This window comes from Haplochromis burtoni, unplaced genomic scaffold (genome assembly GCF_018398535.1).
Source record: "Haplochromis burtoni strain Fernald_Lab_line unplaced genomic scaffold, NCSU_Asbu1 Contig_641, whole genome shotgun sequence".
Lineage (NCBI taxonomy): Eukaryota > Metazoa > Chordata > Actinopteri > Cichliformes > Cichlidae > Haplochromis > Haplochromis burtoni.
The window spans coordinates 197273-212625 of NW_024583002.1; the positions used below are offsets into that span (position 1 = coordinate 197273).

At 38.2% G+C, this 15353-nt stretch overlaps 1 protein-coding gene across 3 annotated transcripts; it reads left to right on the plus strand.

Moving 5' to 3' along the window:
• The first annotated feature begins 1290 nt into the window (after positions 1-1290).
• On the plus strand, positions 1291-14461 carry wdr93 (WD repeat domain 93). Of its 3 annotated transcripts, none has more exons than XM_042215011.1 (16): positions 1291-2983; positions 4396-4493; positions 7405-7606; positions 8225-8289; positions 8416-8494; positions 8591-8664; positions 9566-9635; positions 9809-9965; positions 10617-10681; positions 10949-11035; positions 11174-11305; positions 12440-12647; positions 12728-12788; positions 13357-13513; positions 13607-13793; positions 13917-14461. In XM_042215011.1, the coding sequence occupies exons 2-16, from the start codon at positions 4422-4424 to the stop codon at positions 14002-14004; spliced, it is 1704 nt and encodes a 567-aa protein (XP_042070945.1). In that variant the 5' UTR covers positions 1291-2983; positions 4396-4421; the 3' UTR covers positions 14005-14461. The 3 variants fall into 3 exon arrangements, with proteins under 3 accessions (XP_042070945.1, XP_005949259.1, XP_042070946.1); XM_005949197.3 differs by having other exon boundaries at positions 4396-4482; positions 13917-14460; XM_042215012.1 differs by lacking the exons at positions 1291-2983; positions 4396-4493 and adding an exon at positions 7098-7227 and having other exon boundaries at positions 13917-14460.
• The last annotated feature ends 892 nt before the right edge of the window (positions 14462-15353 follow it).

Here is a 15353-nt window from a genome sequence, read left to right on the forward strand (position 1 = left end):
CTCTGAGGAATGTTTTCAGCACCTTGTTGAATATGTGCTGTTCCGAAGGCAAACAGGGGTCCAGCCCATGCTAGCCAGATATACCTAATGAAGTGTCCGCGTAGGTACAATGAACATAAATGCCGTCATTAAAGAAGTATTCCTGTGTAAATTGGATAATTAACCCCACAGTCATTTTACTTATGAGAAAAGTTCACCTTTATGAGGGTTGATGTTCATATTGTGTTGCTTTTTTTGGCTTATTAGAAAATAAAAGTAGTTAACTGAGGATGTTTTATAGTGTACAGTGACTGGTTTCAAGAAGCTGCCACTATATTGGTAAAATGTGTGCATTTGCTAACTTACTATATGTTGTAGTATTTAGGTATTTTAAGCTTGGAGAGCTGATTCTCAACTTTTAATCAGTGCCTATTCAGAGTGTATTTGTCCATTGTGGCTGCAGCTTTTGTATTGAATGTCATTACACAGTCATTGACATAGAAGCCTTAAGGATACTTGTATAGTCTTCAAACTGCCAATATCAAGATGCTCATTATCCATACACACACTCATCTGTTATCTGCCTTATTACTACTGTTTGCTGTTTAAAACTGTTTAAATGATTGCCAACAGTGGCTTTCTGTATTCTTAATGTAATTTAACGTTCTCTGTTTCCTGTGATGACATTGCTTACTCATTTGTTGCATTTGTAATCCTTCTGGTACATTTTTGCTTTATTCATCACTGAGGTAAATGTGCAGGCATTCGCCATTAAGAATAACACTTATATATTTCTAATGCTGCCGATATTCCTGTTGACACCCTGTTTTACTTTCTGAGCACACAGAGTAGTTTGATTTGAAAATTTGCCTTTTAGTGATTTCGGACATATTTCAAGCACAAAAAGCCCAATCTTAAAAGTAACAATTGACAAACAAGTGATAATTATGAAAAGATTTATAGAAAGAAAGGAATAGATGTGTCAGATTATTGATGGAAAACCATAATTATTTTTGGATTGTTGTGATTAAGAGGGTATGATTATATTTGGGCGATTGAGCAGGATAAAAGTATCACCAACAATGAAGACCCGGAGAGGAGCGTATGCATTATGAACTGCATTTTACAGTTGTGTACTTTCTCTTCTTCTATTGTGCAAATTTCAAACAAATAAAACCATCAAAGACATCTATAACCACAGACATTTTTCTTTGTAGATCGCTCTTATTTTTTTGTGCACACAGCAATCATGTTTTCTTTATGCACGCAGGCACCCTCATACACAGGTATAAGTAGAAGCCAAGAAATTATTGTATAAGACATTTTATATTTTTCTGTTTTATAAAGGGCTAACAACAATGTTGTCAGCAGCAAGAGAGTTTTCCTTTGTCAAAAGTGTAAGAACTGCAAACTTTAAAACTTAAAGTGTCAAATGTAAAGGATGGGCTAAATCAAGATCTTTAAAATTCAAGCTTTTAGATCCTGAATAATAATATGTTTTGTTTCCTTAATTGTTAAAGCGAAGGTCAGCTGGCTATAAAATCCTGTCAGTTAACACAGTGCAATACCATATCATTATAATGCTTCACATGCATGAAACAGTCCTATTAATTTTGCATTTTGGTATACTTGGAGGGTAACTGTAAACTGTAAAATAAAGATGGTCATAGCATGCATTTTGAAAGCCACATTCATTTTATTATAATTGCTTCATTTTTGCCTGTTTAGCTGGAAGTTACCATATTTGAGAATGTAGGTTAAGTCATCAGCTAACACTAGTAACTGTGGTTAGCAAGCTGCATTGATAAACTGTACAGATGCAGTGCCTGAATACACACATCTGCTACTTACTGCAAAGATACAGACTAACTCTGGTATCCAGATGGATGAGATCTGAAAACACTCAGAGTTGCAAGGCGGCACTTGAGGCACAAAACACTATTTTATATACTGTTAACTACCATGTTATAAAAGGAGAACAAGAGAAGACCATCAGCTTGTCCCTATGTTGACCTCATCCCAGTATCATTCTCCAACTTGCAATGAAAAACACAGACCAGTTCAGTTAAGTTTTGGCTGCTTATTCATGTGTGCTGAGTTCAGCAGGTTTAGTAGCTGCAAGGCTGACATGCTTGAAGAGTTCTATTAAAATGATAGCACAAAAGAAATACTGTTTATGACTGCTGCTGTGATTTTGTGTTATATAAATAAAATTGGGAGCGACCACCAGAGAAACTGCACTCGTTGGTATTATAATTGGTTTGAATTTTTAGCTGCAGAGGTTGCTGCTTAGTGCAAAAAAGTGTCTTTAATGTGTGTAAAATTTTTCTATACATCATACAGATGTTGGCACTTGCAGTAGGCAAAGATTGGTCCACTCATCTAACAGGAGAGTGGGAACAGATAAATATGCATATGCTATAAGTAAAGTATGATTTTGAGAAACAGAAACCCTTAAACCACATGGAATAACATTCAAAGATAAATGAGAAAGAGAGAGTCCTCCTCAGTATGTCCTTTATAAATACAGGTATGTCTCTCCATCCGTTACTGTTACATCATGTAGAGCTATCACAGTAACAATCGTAATCATAGTCATAATAAAATATATATTTATAAATGGCATACTAAAGCGGGGCAATGTCTATAAATGATAAATTAAGTACTCTATAATACCTTACCAATACTTTAATAATGCTTAATAGTGTGAAATTATTAAAAAGTGCTACCAAATATAAAAAAATATACCTTCTGCTTTACAGAAAGTGCACATAAGAATAATATTTTATCAGTCATTTATCACAAGAGTAGAACATGCACTTTCTTCAGACATAGATTAGATCGCAGGGCTGCAGATCTCACTGTGACCGTTCTTCTGTAGCATCCACGCCGGTGTGTAGCTCCTCCTGACACAAAGCAGCTTTAAACCGCGGTCGGGGTGGAGCCAGTCGGTTGTCATAGCGACCGTGAAACATCAAGCCCGTTCAGAGTTCACAGAGCTGAGGTAAGACCAACATATCCATTTTCAGTGCTTTTCCACTCTGGTCTAAAATTACACTTACACTAAAATACTTTTGTTTGTGATCTAATAGTTGTTTTACAAGCTCCCCTTTTTTGTCCTGAGTTAAACAGCTTTATATGACGATTTTTTATCTGTGGTCTCAGCTCATTGTTAGCCTCCAGGCTAACCAGCAGTGATGGGAGTGTAGTGTTGTGGATAGTTTTGTGTTGTGTGTCAGAACAATGAGGTGACTGCTGTCTCCAGATAGAAAAAGGAGTGATACACCTGCTGCTGTCAGACCTACAGGTTTTAGGCTGTGATGTTCTCCTTTATAGTGGACAGAAATTATTTTTGTGTGGCATCTTATTGAATAATGAACAGCTGATTGTTCTGTAAATAGTTTGAAATGGTTATTTAGAAAATCAAGGTAAAAGGTAAATAGATGCAAATAACTTTATTGTTTGCAAAACTTGTGCATAGGATTTTAAAATTGACCATTTATATTTGCATTTAAAGTTATGAAATATGATTCATTAAACATGTTTGTGGTTGTTACAGTAAAAAATATAACTTTTTCTACTCTGATTTTATGTTTTTTGTGTGATTTTAGATCATTGTGTTAATACAGTATGTCAAAATGAAAACATAACTGTAAATTCAGACACGTGAGGTTGTGCTGAAAAGGAAGATACCAAACAAGGAAAAGTAAATAGTTTTTAAAGGTAAAATTTAGAGAAAACATCAAAAGTAGTTAAAAATGGCCAGTTACAACCTGGACCCCAGAGGGTTAAACGTTTTTTTGTTTTTGTTTTTTAAAGTAACGCAATAGTTACTTTTCAAGTAATTAATTACTTTTAGAAAATTGTAACTCAGTTACTAACTCAGTTACTTTTTTGAAGAAGTAACTAGTAACTATAATTAATTACTTTTCAAAGTAACTTGCCCAACACTGCTAACCAGTGACCTCACTGAACTCTTTTTCAGCCACATCTAGGCCGTATGAATCAGTCTGTGTGTAAAGTTGTAAACTCTATACTCTAAAGTATTTAGTGAACGACATCAAGTGTTACGAAAAGGGCTAATCTGATTCATTTTGTTATTTTATTTATTTCCAATAAATACTTTCAGCGGCATATAAATAGTATCAGCTTTTTCCACTGTGACATTTAAGGCTGTTTCAGTTCCTGCATAGTAACGACCATATTCTACATGTTTTTGGAATACTTTATACTGAATTAACTTCAGGGCTTTTTCTAGCTAATAAAGGGGCAGATGAGTAAAATCTATATATAGTTAAAGCAGTGAGTCTGTGTTGTCTTATTTCACAGACATCTATTTCTTTCTAAAAAAAAAAAAAAAAATTCTGTTGTGGAGGTAAACAAAGACGACATGAGAGCTCTCGATTCTCTCTCCAGGTTTATTCTTCATCACAAGAAAAGAAATGGAATCAGCCCATAACGCAAAGACATCCAGGGATGAGACACCTACTTTGGAACTTACTGGTATGATGCAGGTACAAAGATCTTGACATGTAAAGTTTTAAGTTTAACTATCTCATGCATTAATTATGAGGGCCTCAGTCACGATTTTGTCCTTAGATTTTTATTCCTCTTTAAGCACAAAAAGAAAAACAACCCAAAAATGCAATTGAAATTTTGTTCATGAACCCATTTTTCAGGGAGTTACAAACATGTCCACTCATTTGGACACCATGCATTTGATTCCTAAACCAAAGAAATATGTATTTAACAAACCAATAATAGAACATGATTTACTTTGTGAAAACTGTCAATAAGACATTTTGAAAGCTCATAATCTGATGTTTTCTCACATTTTTATATCCATGTAGCATCATGGCATCTGTTGGCACTTGGCCAAAGTGAGAACTTGATTTTTGTGTAGACCAGTATGAAATATATCCAGTCAACTCTGAACCAGCAAACAGAGCTATTCCATTTTTTACAATGAAGAAAACAAAGGTTGTCAAATAAAAATAACAGTTTCGTTAAACAAAATGTAGATGTTTTCATACTCATTCTAATTTAGAAATGTGTTATTTGAAGAATTATGAATTGAAACTAGGGGTGCAACAATACACAAAATTCACGGTTCGGTTCAGTTCGATACTTTGATGTCACGGTTCGATATTTTTTCGATACAAAAAATGTTCATGCCTTTTTAATTTGTCATTTATTAAAATTATAAATATATATTTTAACTCAAAAGTACAGTTTTTAAATTTAATGTTGCTGAAACAACAAAGTAATAAAAAAATAAATCTATCTGATCGAGAAATCACTCATCTTTGGAAAAGAGAGTTTATTACAGAGAAATGGCTCTTTCCAAAATAAAAGCTATACTATACGCTTCTTCTGGGCTATATTCTCAGCAGCATATTGTAGCGGGTCAGGGCTGTTCGGGGTTCTGTTTGTACAGTTATGTTTTGTTTATGTTGCCATAGTGACGGGTGACGCCCTCTCGCTGCGACGGTGTGTCCTTCCGGGGTCAGAGGGCGCCCTGTGTGTTGTTGTTGTTGTGCGGTTGCCGCGCTGAGCAGTTAGCTAGCGGCAGTGTTCTTCTGCAGATGTCAATAAACGGCTGTGCTCCCTGGCTAGCTCACGGGAAGCAAGACCAAACGACACCTCCGTCTCCTCCTTGTCTGAGCTCGCCACATTGGTGTCAGAAGTGGGATGATGGTGGCACCCCATGTTCTGACCCGAGTGACTTTTCCCCCGCCGGTCGTGACCGGCCGGTGCGCCAAAAGAAGGCACCTGGACATTTGCAGGACTTTGTGTGGGGTAATGGGGTCGTCGGGGACGACTGACCCCTTAGGTGGGGGCTATGTAGCGGGTCAGGGCTGTTCGGGGTTCTGTTTGTACAGTTATGTTTTGTTTATGTTGCCATAGTGACGGGTGACGCCCTCTCGCTGCGACGGTGTGTCCTTCCGGGGTCAGAGGGCGCCCTGTGTGTTGTTGTTGTTGTGCTGTGCGGTTGCCGCGCTGAGCAGTTAGCTAGCGGCAGTGTTCTTCTGCAGATGTCAATAAACGGCTGTGCTCCCTGGCTAGCTCACGGGAAGCAAGACCAAACGACACCTCCGTCTCCTCCTTGTCTGAGCTCGCCACATTGGTGTCAGAAGTGGGATGATGGTGGCACCCCATGTTCTGACCCGAGTGACTTTTCCCCCGCCGGTCGTGACCGGCCGGTGCGCCAAAAGAAGGCACCTGGACATTTGCAGGACTTTGTGTGGGGTAATGGGGTCGTCGGGGACGACTGACCCCTTAGTTGGGGCTATGTAGCGGGTCAGGGCTGTTCGGGGTTCTGTTTGTACAGTTATGTTTTGTTTATGTTGCCATAGTGACGGGTGACGACGCCCTCTCGCTGCGACGGTGGTGTTGTTGTTGTTGTTGCTGTGCGGTTGCCGCGCTGAGCAGTTAGCTAGCGGCAGTGTTCTTCTGCAGATGTCAATAAACGGCTGTGCTCCCTGGCTAGCTCACGGGAAGCAAGACCAAACGACACCTCCGTCTCCTCCTTGTCTGAGCTCGCCACAATATTAAACATATCAGGTCCCCATAAGGAGAATCATGTGCTAACGGCTGTCTAAATGACTCGGGTAAAGTTTGTAGCATGCATGCTTGTTGTTTTTGTCTTCTTCCACTTGTCTTTGCACTAGGATGATGTCGGTGTAAATGTGCAGTCATATTCGTTGTGTTCCCACTAGTGCTGTCAGCGTTAATCTCGTTGAAATGACGTTAACGCCACAACACTGGCAAATCTCCTTGTGTGGGGCTAGACGGCCAACACGTTAACGAGCTAACTGCGCTAACACACTAGTGCGTGGCACATCCAAGATACTGTTTTACTTTAGTCCATGACGCGCTTACCTTCAGGGTCATACGTCACATGAAAACCAAAATAATTCCAAACGCCAGATCTGAATGAGGGTGGGGGGTTCATTCATGTTGCAAGGAGAGCTTAACTTCTGTCTCGCTAGCTTGCCCTGCGCTCGTCTGCCTTCGACGATGCCTAGGCTGCACTGTCGAGCGCAGATCCACTGAGCGCTCAACACAGACAGCATCGTCAGAAGGAAAGTTGATAAAATAAATTAAAAATTTTGTATTGTTCGATACATATGCGTACTGAACCGAAAGCACTGTATCGAACGGTTCAATATCGATACGAGTATCGTTGCACCCCTATTCAAATTGAAACCTGTGGGAAGATTGTAGAAATACAACTTACAGGTGTGAGTAAGTATTTTTGAGCATTTGTTATGAGATTTCATTTCACTGGTGATTCTATACGTGCAATTTCACATACTTGTGATTAATGAAATTCATGAAGTTATTGTTTCAAAATAGCGGCCGATATAAGGTGTTTAGTGGTGAGACTTGCTTCTATAAAGACTTATTTCCTTCATTTGTCAGCTCCCAGGAAACACCAACTGCTTGACTTGCTCAGACGACGGCAGGTATCTCTGTCTGGGCCACTCCGGGGGCTTGTCTGTGTGGTGTGCGTCATCTCTGAATCGTGTTGCAGGGTGGCTGCAGGACAGGCTGGAAATGACATCTATCCAGATGACCAGTATGTCTAAGACCATGTATCTGCTTGGCACTGTTGATGATATGGGTGAGTTATGGTCCACCAGGCTTTCCTTGGGTTGCTTCTGCTGTTTATAACAATTATCTGCCATAAAAATATATCAGACAGCTGGAAGTTTATAGATTAGCAAACACACACTGACATTTGGCCGTGCAATGCCCTGGCAAGCTGTCCAAGATGCACCCCGCCCTCTCACCCAATGACAGATAGGACAGGCTCCTGTCACTATTCTTTTTATTGGCCGCTTTCACACACAATCAGACTTTGCTGCTGCCTCTGGTTAGGAATCTGTGCAGTAGGCACATTTTCTCTAATAAGGGATATTTGGTTTCCAAGAGCCTTGTTGGGTTACTTGGCACAATCTTAGCATAACTTAACTCCACCCAAAAAACTGTTCATTTTTAAGTCATAAAAAATATTATTCTTGCAGTCAGTCTGAGCCACTGTTAGGTTAATCAGGGCATCTGATGTAATTAATGTAGTAAATGTTATTTAATTCATGCCTTTTTGTACATTTAATGCTCCATTTTAATTGTACATTTTGTGAACCACTGCCTTAGACAGTAATGCTTTTTGAAGTGTGTAAACAGGTTCTATATTATTAAATGTTATTCATCATACTGACATCATTGCTATCATCTACAGGTGTTGCGAGAGTCTTTGGTCATCATTCAGACTCGATATACCTCCTCTGCGTTACTAACATTATGGTGTGTATTGTCACATTTTACTAAATGACTTATATAACTGGGACAGGGTGTGGTTTTCACTTAGAATTTTTCTGTTTTTAATTATTCAAAAAAAAAAAGGAAACAAATCAATTATTTGAATAACAGGAAGATATCAACAAAAGGAGCATTTGTTTGTCATTTGAACTGTTTGAAGGGGGAAATTATGGAGCTGCATCACTCAGTTGTAAGTATGAACTTCTATTTTAGTTTTTATGATGGGATTTAGTTACAGAGTTTGCAATCAAATGCAAAATTTTATTCATTTTACGTATCCTATCAGGCGGCGGAGCTGTTTGGCTCGAGGTCTACCAGTTTCCTTCAGCAGCATGGCTGAAAGAGTTGGAGAATGCACAGGTAATGAGTCACAGTTTAAACTGAAATAAGAATGTGTTTTGGGTACCGAACTCTGGGAAGGAGTGCTAAGACCAAAGATTTTGAAGTCCTGGTTACATCCCGGTCTCTCTTTGTACTTTATGCCATTTGTTTTCATATTAGACTTATGTTACCATCATTTTTTTTCAGGTTTTCCCATCCTTTTGGTTGTTTTTCTAGATTTTACCTCTAAACCTGAAATGCTTGGGGTATTGTCATCATCCAGCTGGGCAAGTAGCATTAACACCCAGCTAGGATTTTCATATTTAATACCTTAGGCATATCTACTAAAAATCTTAGACAAGTTCAAATATCCATGACGTTGACCTCAAGGCCAAGGTCAGAAGTCAAATTTTCTGAAAATTTTGTGAACATGACAATTCAAGAAAGATGATACAAGGACTGTCAAATTAATATGATAAGTGTATGTATTAAAAATCTCAGTTTGAATCTCAGTCACCTCGACCTCAATGTGAGGGTCAGAGGTCAGGTTTTCTGAAAACCTTCTGAATGCAGAAGGTTGCAATAAGGAAGTTACCTAGGATTTTCAAATGTATGCAATGGATGACAATGAATCCACATTTTTTTCACAGATTTGGCCTTTTAAAGGCATATGGTCCTAAACTTTTGATCAGTTGTAAAACAGCCTGTTTCAGTTTAAGTATTGTTTTCAATCAATTGCATGCTCAAAAAAGATGTTTTGTCTCTCTCTCATTTCTTCTTGTTGCATGTTGAAGCTCTATTTGGAACCTTGTTAAGATCCAACCATGCAAAATATGATTTTTTGCCATTTTGCAAGTAGTCTTTTGATCGAGACTATATATTGCATGTGACTGAATCACACATTAAATAAACAGTTTTTTTTGGTTTTTTTAATCCTCAGAACCCAAACTCATCTGAATGGTCACCAGTTACCGTAATGATTCAAATCAGGCCACCAAAAATCCCAACAGGTATAACTTTTCTGTTAGAGCAGAAGCATTACATTTACACTGTGCTACAATTTAACCAAACATGCAGAGATGTATGTGGGTCTATCAGTTTTTATGTATTGTATCTCTTGTTTTTATGATTGAAATAAAAATGCAGCCAAGCAACTGACCTTCATGTTTCTGCTTTTTGGCAGAGAAGGCACTCAGTAGTCCACCTGAGAAGTCGCAGCCAACAGACTTTCTGATGCACTGTTTGGCTCTGGACATAATCAGGAGCAGCAGCCATCGTTTGGAGAAGCCGCCCTTCAGTACAGATGAAGGAAAAAGAAAGGAAATGAATGAAAGCCCAAGGTGTGATAAAGTTCATGCCAATACAATCAGCATTCCAAAGCTAAGCTGCTTTCATTGGATGCTCTGTTTTGTTTTGGTCAGTCTGTCTGTCTAAAATAAATCCTACGGGGCATCTCTAAAATATCACCATGGCTGAATTCTCCAGAGCTTTTCTTGATTGGGAGTTCACAGATATTCTGCAGATTGTCTGTCTGTATTAGATAATAATTATAGGGTTATTTTGTTTATATTTGTAAATGTCATCCTACTCGCTCACCTCAAAATTAAAAAATCTGCCCACTTTGCATCACCAGCAGATATTTTGCTCGTAGTCGTTTGAAGTCGTCGAATGTTGTTGACTTTTAGTGGTCTGTAGTTGCCACATTGGTGCTCCTCACTTCCTGTGTGGTTGCCCTCTAAGACCTCATGTGGTTAACTAAAGAAAACTAGAATGACACTAACAGACTCATTCAAAAATGCAAAGAATCACTAATCAAACCAGTCACTACATTATCAGCAAATCCAGTATTAAAGACATAAGATGAGTTAGTTCTACATCTTAATATAACGAGTAAATAAAACTCACCTTTGGGTACTCCAGCATTTGTAATCTGTCTGTCTGCAAACAATTATCTCTCTTTTGTTACATATTAGTTACTGAATCTTTTCCAGACATTGCACGTGGCACTTTCTTCTGCCCTGTGGTCCTGGTGACAGCAAAGCAGAGTTTCAGCCAGGTTTGTAGCATTAAGTGTTATTGCTTAATTGCTTAACAGTAATTTAAATATGTCAAACCCATTTGGAAGTTTCCACAATAATGATCCTTCTGTCTTTCTGACCTTATATGTATGATTGATGAACTGATTGAAAGTCACAAGGGTATCCTCCTGCTTTGGATTGTATTCGTTATGCATTCAACAGTCAGATCCATTAAAGACATATTCAAGTCTGTATGCAGACCATGCTCCTGTTAATGTCATTTTCACTGTCTGACCTTTTCTTAGGATTACTTGTCGCTGTTGCTGTGTGGTGGAGTGGCAGCTGTAATCTTCTTCAGTATTTCCTAAAAAAAACACCAAAGAGCAGCCCAAGTATGATATTTTATTAATTAAGAGATAAGTCTAGATACTAAGAACAAAAGCTTTAAAAAGTGCTGATATTACAGCATACTTTTCTTTACACCAGTGAGATTATTTTAACGTTTTGGAATGGCCTTCTGTTTGATGCAGATGTGGACCCGATGCCAGATGTATTGTGGCCAAACGCAATGGAAATCCTCTGCTCAGCTGTTAGTAAATGCAACCGTTACATCGCTCTTGGGCTCAGTGATGCCTTGGTGTGTGTCTGGGACAGGCGATCCGGTAAGTAAATCCTACGGGGCAGCTCTAAAATGTCACCATGGTTGAATTCTCCAGAGCTTTCTTTGATTGGGAGTTTAGTGAGTTTCTGCAGACATCCTTGTTTTCCGTTAAAATGAAATCTGGAAAATAGAACATGTGAACATCAGTTCACATTCTATTTTGCTTCTCCATTTCAATTGTCAGAATGTTTAGAATGTTTAGAATAGGAAATCACTTTGACCCCCCAGAAGGAATGAATGCTAAAGGTGAGCCCTGTATCAAAACTTCTCATATGAGTTCCTTTGACAAGCAACTCATCCCAAGTGGTGATATGACCGCTGAAAGTTTACTCAAATGCAATTTTGGAAGATTTCTCCAGTAAATTATCAGGGTACCAATTCTTTTTCCTGTTTCTCTACCTCAATATTAAATTGCTGCCGTTGTTGAAACTATGGTATATCCCATGATCTTGATGTTTAAAGTAAAATGAATGAGAATATGAGTAATATGCTGAAGAAAAAAAAGATTTTGTCTCTAGCTCATGACACTCAGGAATGAGTTTAAAATCGTCTTGTACTTTAGTTAGATATGAGGACTCAAAACTACTAAAAAAATATATATAAATCAAAAGCCACCAAAGTTTTACCCACGCATGTTTATTTAAAGGGGCCTGTAAATTGGCAGGGCTTTTTTTTTAATATATTCTAAAGTTCTTATACAAAAAAATCAGATGTTCTCAGGAAGTTAGATGAAAAGCAATGATTGGTTTCCTCACAGAATATCCATTTTCTTCTATTCTGTGTCTCTGCAAACACATGGACAGAAAAGGCAGACATCCTTTTGTCTCCCTTACTGACACTTAAAAATACTGACACAACAGTGTCAGTATTATTAAGTGCTTCCACAGTTAAACACGCATCCAGCTGTGCACATGACAACACAGTTCAGCTAATAATCACGTTCTCAGTAAGCTGACAGATATATTTATTCTCCAACAAAAACATGACTGAAAACAGTAATTAGCAGGAGTCAGATAGCAGACAAATACACAGTCTCTGATGTAATATCTATGAGGCTAAAAGTCTTAAAGCTTTTTATATATTTCTATTCTAAACTAATTTTAGCATGTTTATTCCTCTTTGTTTTTATTTCCAGGGGCTCCATTGTCTCTCGTTTTAATGCCAGAAGCAAACAGCGCCTTATTCAGGGTACAGTTTGTGGATTGCTGCCCTGTGACTGATGATGACTTCCAGATTTTTACTGCTGAAAAAGTCCATCTTTTGATATTGTGTAAAAGTGGAGCAATTCAAACCGTCACAACTGGACGGGGGACAAAACCCAGCACAAAGCAGCTCTCTGAAAGGTTGTCTGAGTTTTACATGCGTGGTAGCGTGGCATTGTATTAGATTAAATGTTTACACATCACTTTATGTGTCTGTTCAGGCCAAAGGACAGCAAGGACCTCCCAACTGTCACTGCGTCAGCACAGTTCCTGCAGGGATTGGTAGGAATACTCAAGCTGTTGATAAAAATATACAATGGATTGCCATAATACTTATAATGAGGTCAGTGTATGGGCAAATAACCCTTGTGAGACAAAAGCTCAGGCTTGAGACTGCACTAAATGCATGGGCATAATTTTGTGCTGAACATTGGGGGGTGTCAAGATCTCTGTCTAAATAAATAAATAAATCTGGGTAAATTCCCAGATGATTAAACATGCAACTATTTTGCTGGTAATAACTGAAATGAGTAAAGAAAATCAACAGCCTATTTATGCAAGATAATTCATAATTTTATTGGGGGGGTTATATTGGCTGGGTCTGATTATTAGGGGGGTCATAACCCCCCTGGAAATTACGCCCCTGACTAAATGCACCATTGGACCTTTATGATGTAAAGGTTCAGTGGACCTAGTATAAGATAAATGGGTTATTTTGAACTGCAAGTCATGCAGAGCTACTGGAGTAGGGTTCAAAAATAGAAGTAAGCACTAGGAAATCAACACAATAGGTTCCCTTTAATGACTTTAAGTTCTTATCTTACTGTCTCATTTCTCCTGCCTCTGTGAGTCACTTGTAATGCAAAGGAGTGGAAAAATGTCCATCCAAGATGTCATCAACAACACCACTGTGTGCTTCCTGACTCCTCCCACAACTCATCTCATTACGACTCCCCACAGTCCAATTTATGCGCTGAACTCCAAACAGCAGAGTCTGTTCATACGAGGTAAACCCAAACACCATTTTATGATAACAGCATGTTCCTGGATTAATGTTAGAACAATACTGTAAATAAATTTTTTTTTAATTTCTCATCCAGGTGACCAGGACACCAGCTGCAGTGTTACATCTGAAGAAAGGAGCCAGAGCCAGCTTTTCGTCTTCCGTTTTGCAGAGTCTGACATCTTTAAGCAGCACGTTGTTTCATATCCTGAGTCCACACAACAGCAGCAAACTCTGAGCTACGACACCTTAAAGGAAACCTGCAATCTCTACCTTCAGAAAAGGTTAGCATTGTTTTTGTACTGTATGCAGACTGTTCTTGAACTCCACAAATGACTTGTATGAGTAAAGTAAGTGTATGAGAATGATAAAGCAGCATTGTGTTTTTCCTGCATTTTCATGTGAAGAGCACAGTCTGTGGAGGAAAGGAACAAAACTCTGACACAGACATGGGAGCAGCTGCAGGAAAATCCAATGAAGAATTGCAGCAAATGATAAAGATACTAATAAAGTGATTCCCACCATCTGTAAAGCACTACTCACCCAGACACAAAGTGGAGGATCCTATTAAATATTATTTCTTTAATTGATAAAATTAGCAAATATAAATATAGAACTGCTGAAATTGTCTTAAGATATTGTCCTTGTTTTCTGTTATTTAAATGTTTTTGATGCATTTGAATTGTAAACTGAAATTGTTTTATTAAAACATCAATAATTTTGAGAATCTGTTTCCTGGTGTATGGGCACACACAAAGACTGCATGTAAAAGATGAGTAGCTTCCAGATTTGAAATGTGAAGCCAAAGGGGAACTCATTTAAACCTGTATTTTTCTAATTGCCAGCAGGGGGCGACTCCTTTAGTTGCTTTTGTAAGTACCTGCAGGAAACTGAACTTTTGTTCTTTTGGTCTATGACCAATGTTCCCTCTAATTTTTCACGTGTCTGAGCGAACACACAAACTCCCTGAGCGATCCCTTGGACCACTGTGAGCGACATCAGACGTGTGCACTGTGGTCACGCCGGCATCTAATCCATCCAAGTTACATGGTTTATTAAAATAATCAAATTACAGCATTTACATTTATGTTAGACTACTTTTAATTAACTGCTTTAGCCCACTTACAATGAAAATGTAAAAAAAAATCTTGTCATTGACCTGTGTAGTATGTTAACACTATTGGAAGTAAAAATAACTTGAACTCCAATTTTGAAAGCACAACTTTCTTTCTTTTTTAAAAAGCGCTGACTTGTATTATGAGTCTGTGGTCTGGGAGAGAGTTCTGTAACTCTCTGTCTGCAAAATATAGTATATAATGTATAATGGGCAATTAATTATATAGTTAATTCTTTAAAAAAAAAAAATTTGCAGCTATTTTTTGAATGCAGCCAAGGCGGTTTTTTAAATAAACATTTCAAACTATTTTTAGAACAATCAGCTGTTCTGCATCAAATCTGATGCCACACAAATTATTTGTGCCACTCCAAAAAATAATTTCTGTCCACTGTGAGATAAAGGAGAACATCACAAGCCTGATACCTGCAAGCCTGACAACAGGAGATGTATCACTCCTGTAACTTCTGTAACATTCAGCAGTCGCCTCATTGTTCTGAAACACACAACAAAAACTACACTACACACTAACTACACAAGATTTGTGCTAAACGTTTCAAATCTCTCACATCTCAAAGCACCGCTGTCACTCCTAAAACTTCCCCCCGTTTCTTAACAACTAGATGCCACGTTGCCATATCATTTTTTGATTGGTTGACATAGTACTTTTTTGGACGAATAGGAAAGGGAGAGGGGGGTGGAGTTTTTGCTCACATGCGGAGAGTGCTTT